This window comes from Protopterus annectens, chromosome 11.part0, assembly GCF_019279795.1.
Source record: "Protopterus annectens isolate FY-2018-M chromosome 11.part0, PAN1.0, whole genome shotgun sequence".
In the NCBI taxonomy this organism is placed as follows: Eukaryota; Metazoa; Chordata; order Ceratodontiformes; family Protopteridae; genus Protopterus; species Protopterus annectens.
The window spans coordinates 231,082,015-231,103,392 of record NC_056745.1 but is presented as its reverse complement, the minus strand read 5'-3'; the positions used below and the strand labels follow the sequence as shown (position 1 = coordinate 231,103,392).

General features: G+C 37.6%; 1 protein-coding gene across 1 annotated transcript in view; it reads right to left on the bottom strand.

The window, feature by feature from the left end:
• The window catches only part of EEA1 (early endosome antigen 1), a 1,728,461-nt gene that overhangs the window by 1,679,450 nt on the left and 27,633 nt on the right, over positions 1-21,378 (bottom strand). The window contains exon 2 of the mRNA XM_044087190.1: positions 5,942-6,040. Coding sequence (XP_043943125.1) covers positions 5,942-6,040 — 99 coding nt within the window. The remainder of the gene's footprint in view (positions 1-5,941; positions 6,041-21,378) is intronic.

The window sequence follows — 21,378 nt, the reverse complement described above, 5'->3', positions numbered from 1 at the left end:
AGTCCGACAATTGAGATTCTACTTGGATAGAACAAAAGACTTCAGACAATCGGATCAACTCTGTCTCTTACACAGAGAATAAGAAAGGTTCTGCGGCATCAAAAATTACATTATCCAGGTGGCTTTCTGACTGCATTAAATTCATTTATTCCTCCACTAATCAGCCATTACCGACTAATGTCAAAGCCCATTCTACCCGGGCTGTTTCTACATCATTAGCTCATGCAGCTCGTTTGCCCTTGGATACCATCTGTGCAGCTGCCACGTGGTCAAAACCTCACACGTTTATCACTCATTACAAAGTGGACAGGGCTTCCTTTGGTTCCACTGTGCTCAGGAATGTTCTCCCATGAGCCACCCAGGATTAGGGTGCTTGGGACGATACCCACGTGTAACAACAAAACGGCGAGATAGAACAACTTCACATAAAGAAGTTATGTCCTTACCATAACATTCCATGTGAGTTGTTCATCTCGCCTTTTTGTTCTTACATTCCCTCCCACCTTCCCCCTCCTGTTCACATAAAGAAGTTATGTCCTTACCATAACATTCCATGTGAGTTGTTCATCTCGCCTTTTTGTTCTTACATTCCCTCCCACCTTCCCCCTCCTGTTGAGAAAGATGGTTGCCTTGGTGGATTGGTCGAGTTTTGTCAGCCTGTCTTCTTGGACAGACTGTTTTTCTTCCTTCTGCAAACCTATAGCTACCTAGATAGGTAGGCACTGTAGTTCTTTTTTCTTCCTGTAGGCTGTCTTTGGGTGCAGCGTACTAGATCTGGGGATTTATAGTAGAGCATCATGGGATATACACTAGGTCTCGAGCTTCTCTGAGAGTTTGAGCTTGAAAAGCGTCCGACTCGGAGCCGAGGGATCGGCTCCGAACCCACGTGTAAGAACAAAAAGGCAAGATGAACAACTCACATGGAACGTTATGGTAAGGACATAACTTCTTTTTATTCTTGTTATAAACTGTAGATTTTCATATACAACAACATTTTGGCTTCTAATGTAATCTCTATGTATAAAATACAGACTTTTCTACAGTACATTTACCTGTTGAGCTGAATTCTTTACATCTTTAGATTTAGGTCTGTTTGTATTCATATTACAGGCTTTCCTAATGTTCTTGCTTAATAGATAAGTTATATGCAGTTTTTGTGATATTTCATATTTTAGATAGTATCAGCAAGTAATATGAATTTATTAAGGCTTTATTTGATTCATGTCATCTCTTACTTTTAACTTTTCTTGTACTTTGTTTTTCTCTATGAAGCACAAGAGAATCCTAAGCATTTCATAAATAATATCTGAACTGCTCTTAGTATATTAAACATATCAGTATTGCTCTATATCTTGTTTAACAACTGAACAATCAATTAATCTTCATTGCTAATGGCTAATTGTGAACATCAGACTTGTTCATGTTCATTTCTTAATTTACCACTCTTAAGTATGCTGATGCTTATAATGCTTTCATGACATTTATATCCTACCATACCAGTTCTTTATTACATCTGGTTCAGTTTCGTACCAAATAAATTTGTGTATGTATTTATTTATTGGTTTACATATTTATTTATTGGTTTCTTAGCTGTAAAATGATTACTTTTGTTGTCGTAAGTAGTCATACTTTCTTTTATAGCTATGTGTCCTAGTATGCATACGTATGAGTTTGCACTAACTGTTTACTTCAATTGCTTCTATCTTCTCCATGATGTCATTTTCTTTGCATATATTACAGTACTTTTGTGGTAATTCTCTTATTTCCTTTTAGAATTAATAAATATATGCTATGTATGTGTACATACTCAATAATGCTTTGAAGCCCTTGAATTTGGTGAAAATATGTACTTGTCACTTTAAGAGCCTAAGTCCCATACTGCTTTCCTTCAAGAGCTAGTCACACTCTGTAATAAAGTACTTTCATTTTTGGACATTTAGGAATATGCAAACGACTCTAATGGACTCTTAACAGCTTTTTTATTGAAATACCTCGAGATGGATTCAAAAGTTATTTTACCAGTTCATGACAATTATCACATCACCTATTACCCATGTAGAACTTTTGACAGCATATTACCAAACTCCTTAATATCATCTTCTAAACTTTACTTCATAGGTGCACTGAACAAACAATTATGGATTTGTAGGGTTATACTGGCTGATATTATCTCAAGCTTCTCACAACTATCAATTATATTAGAAGCTCATATCTCATTAAGATAGATGGAAGGTCCAACTCCTTTTTGTGCTGCCTAACCCTATGAAATGTCTCATATCTATGCAAACATAATGGATGATGTTTCTGAAAACCAATCTCAATTAACATCACTACATCAATCTCCTCATTCCTAACACTGGTTTTAAAAAAAAGGAAACTTATTAAGGCTTTTAGTATTACATATACAAGGTCATATTAAACTTTTTGCTGTTTTTCTATGCTCAGTACTGATTCACTACCTCTAAAAAAATTTACATTTAATTGCCTCAAAAGAAAATCTACCACCTAAATAACTCAAATGAGTTTTGTCAGTACCAAAGAATACAGAATTAACACCCATTTCTTCCAATAATGTTGTAACTTTTATAGCAGCTCTAACAGTTCCTAATGTTGTTGTAAAGCTTCTAGCTATCTTAGATAATGTACATTCAAAATTCTTTACCAGAATATCACAATATACCAGTTCAAAAAGTCTTTCATTCCAGTTGTATAGTCTCAACAGTCATTAAATAATAAAATATTACTCCTGCCAGCATAATTTACTCCCCCCTACAGTAACAACTTTTCTATACTGTTCGCTACCATCAAAAATTATCTTTAGGGCAGTTAAAATATTCCACATTCAACATCTTCTAAGGCAAGTCATAGTTATCGGACCTCTTTTCAAACTAGGGTGTATATTACAACGAAGTCTCAACTTTGAATGTTGTAACATCGAACTGGAAATCTCAAAGACTGACAATAGCAAAGCCGCGGGACATTGAATTCTTTCCTAGGGAAAGAATTTGGTGGGCCGTTTCCGTGGCTTAGCTATTTCCTCCACTGTGATGCGATCTCAGAGTTGGTATACTTAAGTAGGGGGGTGTGGGGGGTGAAGCCCCTCACATTAGAAACAGTTTGTAGTGTTTGGTTTTTTTGTGTGTTTTATACTGAACAGCGATTTTTTTTCCCAGGGAAAAAAAAAATGCTGTTCTCAGTCTTCGGGGTTTTCAGTCTTCAAGGTTTCCAGTTAGATGTTACAACATTCAAAGTTCTGAGACTTCGATGTGATATAGACCCTCAAATTAGTTATTAAATTCTTTCTCCCCCTTCAACAGTCACTAATAACCAAAACTTTTTTACTGGGCAAGTACCTTTTTAGTTATTACCACTACAAACGTCTATACCTAATAGACTGATATCAATATGACCCAAGGCACTTCTCTCCTCTTCTTCTTTGTAACCCTTTCCCAATTACCTTCATCATTCAGAGGATAAGTTGATAAAGGGAGTGGTATAAAAAGACTATTATCAACCATACTTGCCTAACAAAGACTCTTGCAAAGTAACAGAAGTCAGGGGTCCCACTTCTAAAATGTTGGTAGCGCCAACACATACTCTCTGAACCCTTTAGTCCACTCTCTCACCATTTTCTGTACCCACTTTCAATAAACAAAATTTCCCATTATCATCACCATTAGTTATTACCACAAGAGTAGCAATGAATAAATGCTTGGGTCTCTATTTTTTAATATTTAACTTCTGAAAATGTGTACATTACTAATATTTATATCTACTTGCACCCAGAATCAGAGTAATCATTTTTTAAAGTTGGATATACCAACATTAGAGAGATACTGGCATCTGTTCCAAGTAATATCATCATACATTTTATATGCCTTACATTGTGATGGAAAACCCCAGCAAGTTTTGAAGGCAAAATTTGTCCATTTCAGCCATTTTCTATAAATAAAATACTAGGTAAGTAATCACACTACATACCTAAAATCAGCTAACATCCTTAACATGCAAAGACACAAAAACAAGGTGACAGTTGCTGCCCAAGAAGTCAGCTTCATCCTCTGGCCACTGCTCCAGCATCCTACCCAACCTACTGGCAAGTTCAAGGAGGAACCTAAATGTTTGTGACAGTGAAATGCCATAACAGAAATCATAGATGTCAAATTGGCATGCTTCCCACACTGGGCAGATCAACTGCTGACAGTGCAATGCAGCATACAGAGGCTGTTTCACTCCAAGTTTGCTATCCTTCAGATGAGATGTTAAATCAATGTCCTATCTTCTTCAATTAGTGGTACCATAGGTGGATGTAAAAGATCCCATGGCACCAAATGAAAGAAGAAGGGGAAGTCCCCTGGTACCAAGTTTCTTTTTCCCCTAGTACTGCAAATACCGCACAATCTGTTTATAGAGATTACCGTTTCGCCAAAAGACGTAAAGCACAATTGATGGCACATCAATTGCTGTCTATGCAGTTTCCAGCTATAATTCTATATGAAAGAAGGCTTTACTAAGCTTGAAAGCTACTGTGGGAGGAGAAAAAAAAATTAAGAACACACTGATAACAGCAGTACACCTGAAAAGTGTCTGTAATAGTAACACAATTAATTTTGACTCTCTGGAAGAAGTTAGAGCTAAACTTGTGACTGTGGGGATACTAGCCCAATTAGGTTTTTAATAATCTTACCTTGGTTCATGGACATCTCGGTAATAAATGATGAAGATTAAAAATGGTGACCGTTGTGTTGTAATCAGTTAAGCAGAGGAGAGCTATTGTCAGTCTCAGACAAAGCACCTGAAGCCATTTCCAGTGCATGTTTTGCAAGCCACAAAAGGAGATCTGGACAGAAAGGAGAAGTGCAGTGTATCATGGTTAAGGGGAGGCATTGGAGAAAATTTGTACATGGTCGGCTAGAGAGACCATAGCCAAGTCCTACAAGCACTGAAGAGGACAAACCATCATATTCTAGATGACGTGACTAAAACAAAAGGCTGGTTATCCATACAGCTAAATGAAGGCTACTATATTACCGGAATAGACTGACTATGAATGAGCAGTCTCAGACACATTTACAGCACGTAGAATAGGACAGGTGCAAGGAAATAACTATCAAGAAGTGCTAATTAGGATTAGATGTGAGGGGATCATGGAGATCCTCCAAAAATGCTGAGCTCTACCCAGGCATAGGAAGTTTTTCAGGGAAACCACAAAATGTCAAAGCAGTCATGCACATTAATGTGTTACACATGAATATGCATGAAAAGCAGAATGAAAAACATGTAGTGCATGCTACATATTGTTGCAAGCAGCAAAAACAATGACACTTTAAAGCAGACAAGGAAGAACAATACTTAAGCGGTTTGCAGTCAGAATGCTCTGCTGCTGAAAGAAGGGTATGTTTACATGATAACCATACCACTGTCTGTGAACATTTCAAACAAGGACTGAGCCAGATGCAATAAAACACAATCATTTTTATAGAGATCATCATGTAGAAATGCATCTCCTCTAAAAATTCTAAAGTCAAACCAGTGTGAATAAAACTTGTCATCCTTGTATTGCAGTTAGACGGCCTATAAAATGCTGCTATTTTATTTTATGGGTACAATGCTTTTCCTTACAAACTTGTTCAGCATTGTATGTGCCAGGCAACAACACAAAAAATATGCAATTACAATCAAGCAAAAGGGAAAATCTTTCGCAAAGATTAAACATAATTGCACTTCATGGTTTAGATAAGATATCAAAAACAATATCCAACCAAAGATACACTGGGCTTCAAAAAAGCTTGCAAATCACAAATCAAGCTTGTTAAGCCTAAACCATAGTGTAATTAAAAAAAAAACTCTACAGATCAAACCCTTCAATTACTGCCATGGAACTAGCATGCATTTGTTTTCAACGGTCCTAAAAATATATAGGGAAAGTGTTTTACATTACCTCTGATGATCCATCACTATTCATATCAACTGCATGTCCAAGAGCTGAACTAGGATCCGTTTCTGAAGCAGAGCTCTGAGAACCAGTCCTTCCTGGTGTCTGAAATTATAAAATGACACAAAATGCAGCATTAGCAAGCCACTACTCCACTATTAAAATCAGTAATAGTCAATAAAGGGAAAGTGACTTTTTTCCCCAGACTGAATTATAAAATCCCTCAACAGCCTCAAAAATACTATACTGTGATTCTGTTTCTTTTTTAACTGCATAGGCTTTGTTCCCCCTCACCAATTTTGTTAATATGGCAATGAACGCTGGATACCAATTCTGTGCAGCCACCAGATTACAATGCTGCTGATGATGTACCTACAATATTTAAGTATTTTTAAACAGATGAGGGATTAGTGTATCGGTATTTTAAGACTCATTATGCTGTGACATGTAAAACGTGTGCAACATCACACATTCAACAAATCCTACTTTGCATTTTTCACATCACTGAGAACTCTCTCTCATATCAAGGCAGAAGTTGTGTGATTCTAAAAAATCTAAATATACAACTCAGAACTCTGTTTAAAATGAAACTGACCCTGGTAAAGGTAAAACTAATCAAATATTAGTTTAGCTACTATACCAAATCAGACACCATTACCACTATTACCAAATAAAGTGTGTGCAAACTGCATGATTCTGGTTATTGTCAGTTACTAACCATTTGCTGCACTGAAACAGCTAAATTAAATTGCACTGTAGCACAAGTATGTCATTATAAATTCTACAACCCCTACAGCAGAATTCGCACAAGACTTAACAGTTCACATTCAGAAAGAGAGGAAGGCCACACAAAACCGAAACAAAAAAGTATATAATAAGGTAATCTCTTAAAACATAAACAATCTAGGAGCTTGTAGAAATCATGGGAGTTGTCCATATTAACAAAATAATCAAGTAGAAGCACTGAAATTCAAAGTGAATTTTAATCGCTTGTAAATAATGACATCAACTCCATAGTTAACCTAGAGCATGTATGATCTCTTACCATCTAATCTCTAGAACCACCACAAATGCAAAGCATAAACAGTGCAGCCAACAAATGAGGCGACTGCATAACAGTAGAGTATTGGTCAAGGCCACTGTGAAACTAAAGAGGATTCAGAAGCTTAAAGTAAAAGGAAAAATCAGTACAAAGTCTAAGTAAAGCAAGCCTTATGGAATTTCTTCTTGTTTCGGCTTTTTCCTGGTTAGGGGTCGCCACAGCGGATCACCTATCCGCTCATGACTGGCAGTGAAGTTTTACGGTGTCAAGTTGCCAGCCCGGCGCCCAACCTTCCACAGAAGGCGCACACACACACACACACACACACACACACACACACACACACACACACACACACACACACTCATGCATAGGGCCAATTTAGAGTGTCCAATCCACCTACAGCAGAGAATCGAACCGGCGAACCTCTTGCTGTGAGGCGGCAACGCTAACTGCTGCACAACCATGGCCGCCCCAAGCCTTACAGAATTTTGTACAGTACAATCGTCAAAGTGTCAGTGATGATGCTAACTAAACTTTGGGATCAACACGTCAAGCGTGTGTGTGTGTGTGTGTGTGTGTGTTGGGGGGCAGGCTAAGGGATGAGTATGTGGGAAGAGAAGAGAAATTAACACTCGATAGCGTGCTGTGCTTTTCCCTCAAAAAAGTCAGGATAAGAGTCATTAACATGCTGCATACTGGGACAGCAAGCACTGGTGTGAAATATTCAAACACATAGAAGGATGCTCTAAACATTACTGCATTTCCCACCTCCCAATGGATGGACAGACCAATGTGGTCAAAAAAGAACAATGGTCTGATTTTGGTCTTTCCCATTTACCTGGTCTGTTCTTGTACCTCAAGGACCAGGCATTATCCATCCAAAGGTGATGTAACCTGGGAATGAGGTATACATTACAGTAGTCCCATCCAAAACCAGAGCACAGAAAACAAAGAGCAGTCGAAACAATGTATACTTTTTTTTTATACAACAAAGATTACATTGGGGCCGGAAATAGTACTGCAGTCCTTATGGCAACTACTCTTCCTTAAAAAGGAGGACACATCATCATCAGGTCAAATGTCTCACAAATAACTGGTCTCTTTTATTTCACCCAGCCCTGCTTGCATGTTAAGGGCACTTGAAGAGAATTTATCATGGCAAATTAAAATAAATTTGCACAGTCTGAAGTAAACTGGTTAACAAATTTGAAACTGAAGGCTGCTGCAGGGAAAGTAAAAATAATTTATCCATCAGAAAACATTTTCACTGCAGGGATGTAGGTATAAAAGCATTAAAGTAGGTGATACGTTGTATATGAACAGGGAAAAGAAGACCCCCTTGCCTTATTCCTCTTAATTATTTACATTATATGGGTAGTACCTCACAATTAAACCATAATCCATTCCGGAATGGCGGTTGAATTGCGAAATGCCATTTCCCATACAAATGAACGGAAAATAGTTTATTTCATTCCCGGCCCAAACAAAATTAAAAAATACACAAAAATTAAACATAGCTCGCCATGACTTGAAGTGTAGAATATCTCTTAAATGGAGGAGTGGATGGGGAGGAGGAATAGTGTACATTCCTAAAACTATGGCTCACATATCGCATACAAATTTATTTGATGTTAAATCCATCTAAGAACACAGGCTAACATGTTTCCTGTCCAGCTAAAATGTATGCTCATTACATCATTGTGTGACAGCAGTTATGAAATGAATATCTGTTGTCAGATTATGATTAATGTTTTATTAGTCCACTTTAATGTGATACATATTATAATTTAAAACATCTTACAGTTTCCTACCCGCACCCCCAAAAGAAATAACAGACAATACGGTGTATACTGATGTGTCTGTTTTTTTAATCCCTCTCCAGGACTTTGCTCAGTAGCTCCCCCACTTGACTCGTTCATTCAGGTGAGCTGGCATCATACACTTATGCCTCTGCCCAGCCCCACCACTGTCCATGCCAAAAACTGAACAAGAGTCATCATATTTACACTATTTGCATAGTCCATTTAGTATTTAGTTGTTGGAAGGGAAGTCTTCTTCATCCTGTCCTGCCTGTCCCCATCTGTTTTTTTGGCAGGTGTAGATGAAAAAAATTTGTCCAGGTTGACTGTCTCTCCCTCTTTTTCAGGATGGTCTTGAAGTGGTGCATAAGTATGTTGTCAAGTCAGTCATCCTGATGACGTCACCTGTGTTGGAGTGCCACTCCCAACACTGTAGTCTGCACCTTCTCCCAGTTGGATAAAAGTTCTTTATCGCAGGCTGTTGGCATAGGTCCTTTTTCCCCTGGTGTCCTCATCTTCAAAAGAAATTTTCCTTTTTCTTTGAACTGCTCATTGCACAAGGCTGTAAGCTCCTCCACTGCGAGCTCGTCATCATAGTCTTGCAGCAGTTCCTCTATATCCATCTCATCCATCTCCCCTATGTCCAGGTGCTCTGCTGTGGAAACTATGTTTTGCAGCACTTCAGCTGCTTCAGCATCTTTATATGTTTTATCCACAGTCTATCTCTTCCATAAAAGCCCTGTTTCATCGCAATTCAAAACCTGTTCTGGCAGATGGCCATCTCTATGAATTCTTCAAATTCTTTGACAAATTTCTGTGCACCTTCTTTAATTGGCACTAGCTGCCTCTTCTTGTATCAGAACAATATGGATGCCATTTCTTTTAATCTGGGGAACCATCCCCCTACTTGCTTAAAATTCCTGTTTGCTGTGAGCTATTTTTTTGTCGGTCCTCAAAGATGAGCTTAGCTTTCTCACAGATCATGGTTTGAGTTATTGGATCTCCCTTCATCTGCCTCTCCTGGATCCAAAGAAACATCTCCATATCTTCAGGAATTATTTTTCTGCATTTGTCCAAAACCTTTGTTGCTCCTTCTGACACCTTAGCATCCATGATGCTCTCTGTGTTTTTCCAGAATGTTGAGAAGGTAGACCTCGGCACAACATACTGTTCTACTATTCGTCCTATTGTACCTTCTCTCTCAATTTCAGCTATGATTTCTTTCTTCTTCTTTTCAGTGCTCAACCACTTATTTTTCCTGCCAGTATCACTTTTCTTTGGCCTCATTTCTTCACTTCTTTGCAACAATTAAAAGGAACAACTGCACTACATAAACACAACGGGAAACAATGAACAACTTCTCAGCCTCTTTTTCCGGGTCGAATTGCAAAATGACAGTTGAATTGTGGGGACATCCAGACAGCTGAAATCACAGTTGAATTGCAAAACAGTCGAGTTGAGAGGTGGTTGATTTGTGAGGTACCACCTGTATTCAGAACTATTAGCAAAGAAAATAAGGGTGTCAGAAATTCATGGCTATAACTGGTATGGTGTTTAAGAAAAGTTGGCTTTATTTGCATATGATATTATATTGTACCTGATGGAACCAGAAAATGACATCTCAGGGTTCTGAAATATTCTGAGACAGTTCTGTTTTTTTTTTCCAGGATATAAAATTAATGAAGATAATTTATAGCTATAGCCTTTGTTTTATATACCCACACATGAATCGGTCTAGTAATATCCAAAAATAATGGAGACATGATAAAATGCAGCACTTAGGATTATAATCTAAAAAGGATTAAATTCTGTTATGGCAGTTAAGGATATGTGGGAAAAGGCTCAACAAAAGAAAATACAAAAACTGAGCAACTGGAATCTCTTTGCCTATGGATATGAACAGCAAGTTAGACATAGTAAGAAATGTTTTAGTCCCTTTAGTTTTATACACAGATCTGTGTATAAAACTAATCAGCCAGAGAAAAAGTTATGAATAGTAATTAATAAAGAGTTAAAGGATTTTATTGGGGGGATGAGAGTCAAGTGAGATAAATTGACCCTACCACAGAAGAAGGAGGTTTAGGATTACCTGATTTGAATGGATATTTTAGAGTTACACAGTTAAGGTTCTTACATATAAAACAAGCAGAAAACTACAATTCAAAAGTGGTAAGGAATGAAGATAAAGTGGGTGGGTAATTCAAGAAATAAGGGGTTTTTGAACACAGGCCCTTAGGAACAAAACAGTCATACAGAATATTATACTCAAAATAGCAGAAACTATACTAAGAACTAAGCCAACACGGCAATGGAGAAATAAAATTCTGCCAATAGGGATGGATGGAATTGGGGTACACAGAATAAACAAGGAGCTGAACTTTACTGGAGGAAGATGGCAAAGGATCCAAGATACTGGGAACAAATAAACAGAGAAAAAAACGGGAAGAGGCCAAAAAGACATTTCCTTCCCCATCAGGGACTGATATCAGAATATAGACAGAGAAAGGGACAGGAGAATCCTAAATGAAGATCTGTACTGGTTGAGATTTTACTTAAATATAGAACAGAAGCTGCTGTCAAAAAGGGATAATTAGTAGGGCATATAAAAATACTGCATTATAGTTATAGGACTCAATCAGAATAGGTTAGAAAAGATTGTGCCTTGTATATCTAATCTCTCTTCCCAAAGAAAAATGAGAGGACATACGTATGGCTTCCAATGCAACAAAATATGAAGAATTTAAGATTTTTGCATGGATACTTTTATACCCCAAGCAGACTCCAAAAAAGTTTCCCTCGAGTGGATGGCAAATGTTGGAAGTGTGATGAGGAAGAAAAAAGTAACTGGGAACACATATTTTGTGAGTGTAATGAGTTGACAGACTAAGAATTCCTTACAGAGTACTCTGTCAGGAATACTGAGCGAGCAAATGAGTAACTATGGGAATGTTTTTTAAGGTAGGATACTGGATCTCAATTCCCTAGTTATACTAAGGCCATGTTAAATTTAATTCTGGTGACTGCCAAAAACAGAACATGGGAATCAAAATCTAAACCAACTATACTTTAAGTACTGAATATTTTAACAAATATAAAAGAACATGAAGTGGTATATTTACAAAACAGTAGGAGTAAATTAAATAGCAAAAAACAAAGGAAATTTTGGGAACAAAATGTTTTGGAGGAGAAATGATGTTCAAGACAATGTAGGAATTGAATAACTTATGTAATGTTGCTTTGATCATAGGTTATATAACAATATACAATATGTATAATCTCTGTAAACGTGAATTTGCTAATATGGTTTGATTACTTTTATATAAATGTAAGTTTGCTTACATCACAAGTGATAATTCAATAAAGGTGTTTTAAAAAGCATGAAAAGCAGGATACTATCAAGCTGTCAGAGGTCCAGTTTATGTAATATCTCCTTTGTAAATACATGATATACTCACCTTAAAAAGTGGTCTCGTCTCTTGGACCATCTCTTCTTCAAATACTTGAACTACCAGCTATTAGAAAGGAGGATGGGGGGTATTACTACTTTATTCCAAAGTTGCCAGACTATACATTTGCCTCCACATAAAACTTGTAACCTTCTCTTTCAAACTCTCTCAGACACCAGAGGTCCTTAATTCTAAACTTAAGGATTTCAAATGGACAAACCTTCCAAGAGTATGACAAGCTATACAGACGGACTTGTAACATAACCACACCTGACAATGACACAGCTGCTACCTATACAAAGAAATTCTTTTTTCCCCACATAGATCTAGACCTGGGCCATCCCTACTACAGCCAAATATAATGGAAATATAAAAACCTGGGTAATCCACCACCAGAACAAGAGGAAAAGAAAATATTTTAAATTATATAACATATCTAAAATGTGTCATATTAGAGAGAGCATCCTGAATATCAGTAAGGAACTAAAAGCTACTATCAAAGCTAGTAAAGTAAATCACAAACTTAAATTAGCTTCTCAAGCCAAGGATAAACCAGTCCTTTAATTACACTAGGAAACCAAAAAATGACAGTGAGCAGTGTTCTGAACTTTTGACCAGTAGACTGTTTATCTAGCACCCCAGTACAGTTCCCCAATCTGATGTCCCAAAATTTTAAGTTGAGAAGCAAAGAAAAAGGGTCGGTCCCAATCTGGCTGAGGTTTCTTAGGAGCCAACAAGGTCCTGTTTCTGCAATCCAAGTTCAAAGAAAGTCATGCTTCTTTTAAGACTGCAGCAAGGAGCCTGCTAAAACTTATCACACACAAAGGGTTGACACACAAGTTTTGCAGTAGTGAACAAAAGTGATATCAAAATTCACTTCTGTACTGCACTAATGACTGAGCAGCATGTCCTAAAATTGCACCCCCCAACACCTTATGCTCACAGTGGTTGCCCCTTTCACCCTACTAGCTATGCTTCGGCAAAACTTATGCAAAATGTTACAAACAACTCAAACCTAGCAAATATAGCAAATATACTAGTAGGGAAACTTAGTGCAAATTTTACCCCTATAAACAACAACTGTCTTAATTCTACAAATTCCTTACACCTCCTAATATCACAAAAGAACACATACTAAAGGTGTTCCCCAAGACCAAAAATACTACTTCAGTGGGGTCGGAAAATTTACTAGGATGCCCAATAAATACTGCCAAACAAGCCCTTGTGGAACTTCTCCATAAACCATTTAACCAAAGCTTCTCTACACAATAACCAGTCAGACCTAGTAGACAAAGCAAATACACTACAAATATATTTAGGTCAAATTTACCCCTGAATCAACAACTAATTTAATTCTATAAATTCCTGAATCCTTTACACTTTCCTAATATCACAAGCAATGCATATCAAAGGCGTTGTCTATGACCACATGGGGCCTAATAATTTACTTGGATGCTGATAAACAATGCCAAACATGCCTTTGTGGAACTTCTCCATAAACTGTTTAATCTGAGCTCAGCTACAGGATTTGCCCCCAAAGCATGGCGAACTGCAGGAGTGATACCCTTACACAATCAAGGGAAGAAATTTCCCTCTTAGATACAGAAATAAAAATAAAAAGGCAGAAATAAACAGAGACTAATATATTATTATATTAGACTCAAAGTGGGCTTAAATGCAGTCAACTACCACCCAGGCTATAAAATTAATTTCCAACAGCCGTCAGCAAACTATGATGTGAAAAACTGTGAGGCAACACAGCCATTCCTTGTAGGTCATAAACTGAACAAGTACCTTTTTCTCCCCACCTGCTGCCTTCTGACAATCAAGCTCTCCCTCATCAAATCAGTCCCATCCCACAAAGTAGGCAAGAGTCAATAGGGGAAACCATCATTCAAGCAGCCACTGGGGTAGTGGGGTTCTTTATTTAGTCCTGTTAATCCCCTTCACATATCTGAGCATCCAAGGTATGTGATCAATGTTCATGCCTCCTTGTGCAATGCAAGCAAGGCCCTGCCTTGCCCTATTACATACTGCACATCTGTGCGATTCTTGGACACCCTCAGCAAATTCTACCAGAGCATCTAAGCAGACATGCACCCCCCAACCCTCCCTCCAAATCTTAGCCAATCATTCCTCTCCTCCCGCATGCCAACTCTAACAGGTACCCAACCTGCTAGTCAAACTGAGGTTGCCTGTGTCACAGTCTAGGGTTTATCCTTCTGCACCAGCAGAGTTGGTATAAAAAAAAAAAAAAAAAAAAAACAACTATCTATTGTACCCTTAATACCATTGAATACTTTACCTAGCATATTCTGTACACCACAGAAGCAAATGCAATGCAACAAGTTAAAAATATCACCAGAAAATGCCACAGTGGAACAAAAAATACACACGTAAAAATGAAACTTGCAGTTTTCACCATGCTTCAGTTGACTAAGGGAATACATTTAAATTTAGTAATACATTTGCTTGAATGCATGTATGTGTGCCTAATGCTTGTATACACACACACACACACACACACACACACACACACACACACACACACACACACACACACACACACACACACACACACACACACACACTCACTCACTCTATTTAGTCATCGCTTCTCTTTGCAGCCCATTTCACTCTCTCATCAAAATGGGAAAGGGTTAACTTCATGTATGAAGCCATCAGGGATGGCTTGTGATTTTTTTTTTTTTTACTCTCTACCCCTTTGTGCCCAACCAGTAATAGTTAATAAGTGGGACATACAATGGGCATCAATGCAGCTCCATCACTTACTGCTGCAAGAGGTTAATGTCAGCAGAACTGACCCCACAATTCACAGGAGGCACCATCTGTCCCCCCTGTCATGACCAAGGAAATCAACTCATGCACATGCCAGAGCATTTGCCCCCTTTCCTCTTTGAATGGGCACACCCATAAACAATGCTTAAGTTGTCAAGTGTCCAAGCCACTATTGAAACTCAGGTCACCAGGGCTGTAGGCAGGGTTTTGTCCCCTCTATACCACTGACCAAGGCAAAATTCAGCTATATTAATGAATAAGAAAAGTATTTTACTGATAGATTACTTGTCTAGCACATACTGCTGTTACAGTTTAAACTATCAGTTAATATGACACTCATGATGGCTATTCCAGAAAGCAGTACAATCAATTACTATGACAGACATTATAGCCAAACAGCAACTAAAAAATTATGCAAACAAGCTAATGAAGGAACTTGGTAAATAATCTGCACACTCATTCCTCTTGCAGAAACAAGAGCCAGACCAATTAATTCTCGACCAGGACTACAGCCCTGCAGCCTCATTCATTCCCCAAGTACCTAACCCCCATGGTGGCCAAGCTTTGTTCAGTGATGATACTTAAGGAGGTCCCACGCATGCCTGCCTCTTAACTTATGTGCAGCATCAGTCGCATCAACCTAAGAGCTGCACATTGCAGTCGCTCAATACTCCTCCTGGGTTCAGAAAAGTAATGTGGGACAAGTCTGCATCAGATATTCACTCCACCATCCTTCCTGTGACCTTCTGATATTGTACTTACTTACTGTTTGGCAACTGGGTAAAACACCTGTTTCAGTCATGGCCCAAGAGAACAGCATTACAACTCTATAACATAAATGGAAATACAGCATCAAAGAATATGCTGCCAAACAGTATTAAACATTAGCATAGTACATTTGTAAAAAAAAAAAAAAAAAAAAAAAAAAAAAAAAATTATGTTTAAATGAAACAAAAAATATGCAGTACAAAACACTACATTAAGATGAACGTCTCAAGTCCCGCCTTCCTTCCCCTCCACTCTATTCCATTCAATCCCTTTATTACTGCTCATTTTCCAGGGGACTGTCCGCAAATTACATACACTTGTTTCTTTTGCTTTTTGTACACAAATGCCTCTCTCTCCAAAACAGTTCTAACATTTTCCACAATTTTTTATAATATGTTCATGGCATTATGATCTACAAAACAACCTCAGACTGAGCTGCTATTCTCAAAGGTAAAGCAGCAGCTGTACCTTAAATTTAAATTACAAAATGTTTACAATTTCTATGCATCATCATAAAAAAGAAACAAAAGTGGCATTTCTGATAACTTTTTTTTTAATCTGGAAAACAGCTACAAAATAACTCAATGCTAAACGTTTCGTTTTCAATTGACTGGTTTGTAGATGTTGCAGTCAGTACATTTCAACAAGTTATTTTGACCTGCATTTGACCTTAATTTCAAATGGCCACCAAGTCACTATTAGTTCAAGGCATTCTTATGAAATTTTCACAACAAAACCTCTGAATAGTTAGGTTTTTGTTACATGCTGCATGACCAGTAGTTAGGGGAGGCAGACAACAGACACACAAATATGTGCATGCCTGTCACTTGATGCACAAGTAAAATGTATTTATTTTACATTTGTTGACCGGTACAGTCCGACTGGATACATGTCCATTTTCAGCAGAGCCCCAGGGAGAAAAAGCTCCAGATAACACAGACAGAACATAACAGATATGAGTCAAACATATTTACAAAGCCCTCTAGTATGTACTCACAATATACACAGTGTAATAGTATACAAAAACAACAGGTTGCAGCAAGCTATTATGAGCAGGAGATGCATACGATATTAAATTTAAATAAGGCATTGAATAAGTAGTGATTAATTAGGGTTAGTACCGGGACAAAACCACTGTTATTTAAAATACTGTTTGAGGAATTTTTTGAAGAGATTTAAAGAAGGTTCGAGTGTAAGCTTAGATGGAAGTGAATTCCAGGTTTTACCAACAATGTGGGCAAATTTATAGCAAAATATATACAACAAAATATACATTTTTTTAAATCATGTTTTTGGTTCGCATTTCCTAAGAACACACCAGTGAAACGCAGTACATATCTGAATCCTAGTAGTCTGAAAAAATATAAATGTGCATTTTTCTTGACAACCAAGAGGCAAAAAAGCATGGCATCCAGCAGTAAAATACCATATCTCTGTAACATTTCAAGTACCACAGCAACATATTGTTGCACATTATGTCCCTCGTGTGTGCAATGTACTTGGTTGGTGATACCAGATATACACATGCAACTTGTATATTCATGTGACATACTCATCTGCATACAAATCTGAAATAGAAAGGGGGAGGTCATAATTCTAGTAATAAAAAACTTCTCTATTTGAAATATGTTGAACTTTTACTACTGATGCAAAAACAGCTTAGTAAAGGATGCATCCTATATTGTGATTATATTCTGAATCCTTAAAAGAAATCACATGCAACACACCCAACTAAAAAAAAAAAAAACATATAATGTAAAATATGTCAGAGCAATATCTTCTTCTTTTGGCTTTTCCCAGTTAGGGGTCGCCACAGCGGAACTCCGGTCCGCTAATGAATGGTGGTAGATTTTTAAGGTGCCAAGGTACCAGCCCGATGCCCAACCTTCAACGAAAGCATGCCCATTCACACATGTCTTTCGAACGCCACTCAACCGCGGGGAGGACATGCAGACTCCACACAGAAGGCGCTCCAGCCAAGAATCGAATGGGAGAACCTCTTGCTGTGAGGCAACAATGCTACCGCTGCACCACCACGGCTAAAATGTCAGAGCAATATAGTGAAGGTTTATGAATCACTGCAACTGGAATCTATGCATGAAAGGTCAATATGTTCAGTCCTCCTTTGACATTTTAGTACAAAACATGCAGGCAATAACAAAATGGTGCTCAGCTGCAAAATGCTTTTCTTCAGGAGAAATACAATTATCATTATCATAATGGTCTAAATAAAAACTTTGTATATGTACTGAACAGCACTTCAGCAAGCCACTCCAGTGGAAAGACTACAATACAAAATGCCAAAAATTCAAAACAGTGAATTCACATGAACTACTAAATCTTATTGTGTGTATTTGTGTGTGTATATATATATATATATACATACATACACACACACACTATATATTATATACACACACAATATTATACATAAACATTATATAGCTATATCTCAGTTCCCTTTTGACATTTAATTATGAAACTAAGGCACTGGCAAATGATGCTTAGCTACACCAATCTTTGGTCCATAGCATCAGCCCAGTGGTTCCTTTCCCTGTACCCAAATTAACCAACTTTTTCTTCCATCAGGTAAAAGCCCATTAGCTCATTCATTCCTGCTGAAAATGACAACTGGGTATCATGGGGCATGCCAGTCTCTACATCCTGTACACTATCATGTCACCATACCCTCAGCAGCCTGCAACTTTGCTATAACTTCCTTGGGAGATGCATTCACACATTAGCTCAATGGCAAACTCCCAAACAAGCAGGATACCACTTGCATTGTAGGGCCACTAGGTTCTTCATACTGTAGCAATGCATCTGCCTTATTATAGAATTGCCAATGCATCAAGACAAGCTGCTTTTCCCCCTGCCCAAGATGGGAAAGTTGACATTAGCAGCTTACTCCTACCCTGCCCAATTCTTCCAGTGCTTGTGCAGCTAGTCTAACACAGGTCACTGAGGTGCAGTCAGAGCTTTATCCTTCAGCCCAATGAGGTCTTACCAACTCAGAAAAGATGTAGAATAGAAGTTAAATGCAACATTTCCAATGGAAACAATATAAAAATGTCTGACTGACAGTGATTGCATATGATTCCTTATACTTGGTACCTGGGTATAAAACACCACAATACTTCATTCCCATAAAAAGATGTTAACTGACACCAAAGGCCTAAGAACCTCTGCAAATTGGTGCCTACTTAGAAAGGTTATATATCAGTCTCCATTGAGATTTTATTACAAGTAACAATAGCATTCAGTTGCACAACACTCCCTAGACTACTGTTCTACCCAACACAAAACACTGAATCTCACCCCACCACTTCACACTGTAGCACTCTAGCTAGGATGTGTTACATCAAAGTGATCATCTGCAAAACAAAAATCAATATTGCAAATTCTACGAAGGGATTTAAAAATTAAGTGCATTTTTTTTTACCATTTCTTTTGTTATATAGTTTTTACTTTATTAAACTTAAATATAGGTCTGCTGAAATAACTAAAGGGTTTCTGTTGTATGCTGAGCAACTGCCCAATTAGTTCCAGATTCCATGCAATTCACTCCTGCCTTCTGATGACTTATTAGAGGGGGGAGAAACAGTTCTGTACTGGGTTGGCAGTTTTTTTGAAGTATGCATTTTTATTACACAGTAAACACAATCAGTTATTCTGTCAGACAATAAATCAATAATCGAAAACTACAGTTCTATCCAAGTGGAAAATAAAAGTAAGAAGGAACAAGATAAAGATTCTTAGTAAGGTATACAGTGCTTATGCTTGGCAAACAGTGTAATGAAAGAAATAAAACTAATAAAATGTTGCTTACCAATGGATTGATTGATCATTTTAACGGAGAAAACTGACTCACATACATTCTGAATTTGCCCAGAATACCAGTTACAGAAAAAAAAAAAGAAAGAAAACAAATAGACGAGTGAAGTGTTTTACCAGCTTTGAAAGTTTTTTCTAAAAACAATTAGCATTGTTAACAGACAGCAGTACACCTCTCAACTTTTTCGATTAAGAAATCTGGACAAATCCAAAAATAATTGGGGGGGACAAAGAAGAAAATCAGGGACAGTTTTTAAATAACCATCTCAAATGGAATGCTGAGACTGAATGGATGAAAGAAAGATTGGACTTGCACACACCAAGTCGGAGATGCCATTTCTCTGAATATTTCCTTTTCTACAATGTATGGTTATCTTGGAGGGTGCAGGGAGAGGGCTTATCCCCCTGCAAAAAGAAGTTTAAAGAAGAGCAGCAATTTTCAAGATTCACTCTTCTCCAGGTTTTCAGTGCCAAGTGCCAACATTTGAATAAGGAGCCCTCTAATTCACTAAAAGTTAATATAACAGATTTTGCATATATCCCATGTTGCCTCCAATACAAGAGGTTTTAAGGAATCACACAGTGAAAGTCTAGCTTTGATAGATTTTTCTTTTTGTTTTTTTTAACAGATTGCTTTTTTTCTGTGTGATCTTTTTACTTATTTAGTACCTTTGAAAAATGAAAAAACTCACCAACACATTCAATTATAGTCAAGTTCATGTCTAGCTTAGAAAAAGATCAAATATTAAAAGCAGCATGTTCCAGCCCACCTATTAAAATAGGTGAACATGTAGTCAATTTTGACAATGATAATTTCAGTAAAGTAATGACTAAAAGAAGATCCTGTTTACCACTGATTAAGGAACTTAAAAAGAACAATATTAAAGCCACTTTGGTGTTTCCTGCAAAGATCAAATTACTCCTTTCTGAAGAAACCAAAATATTTAACACACCAGAGAAGGTATCCCACTTTTGTTAACAGCAATAAAATCCTTATTATACCATGACCCCCCATTATTATTCCAAAACGTGCACGCTGATTGGCCAGCGTGCCCGTTGTAAATAGAGTTATACTAATGGAAAAAGGTCCGGACGCCCGGACTTTTTTCCATTAGTATAACTCTGTTTTTAAAACACTGTCTCGCTATGTTAAATGAGTTTAACATAGCGAGACAGCTTTAAAATAAGCAACGGAAATTTCCATTGCTTATTTTAAAGCTGTCTCGCTATGTTAAACCCATTTAACATAGAGAAACACTAAAAAAAAAAGCAACGGAGATCTTGCTTTCTCCGTTGCTTTTGCCCACAGTTCTGATGTACTGCGCAGGCGCGCAGTACATCAGAACTGCCACGGATGCCAGACATCTGCGGAAGGGCAGCAAACAGGCATTATACTATGCCATTATTTAAGAAAAGTAATAGTTTCTTTTCTTAAATAATGCCATGGTATAATAGCAATAACCCACTTCTGGGTGTGGGTAATGCGGTATTTACCCACGGTTGGCTTTGTTTGGCCCCTCGGGCTTCGCCCTCGGGACCAAACCACGCCAACCGTGGGTAAATCCAGCATTACCCACACCCAGGCGTGGGTTATTGCTATAATAATGTTGAAAAAATGGGGTGGAACAGTATATCCCTGAAGACACAGAGTGAGCTGAATTCCTGGAAAACCGCTTCTAAAATTAAACAGCCTAAAAAGCAAGTGACTTCTCTGACTGCAGGACTTATTTTCTGAAATAATACTTTTGCCCT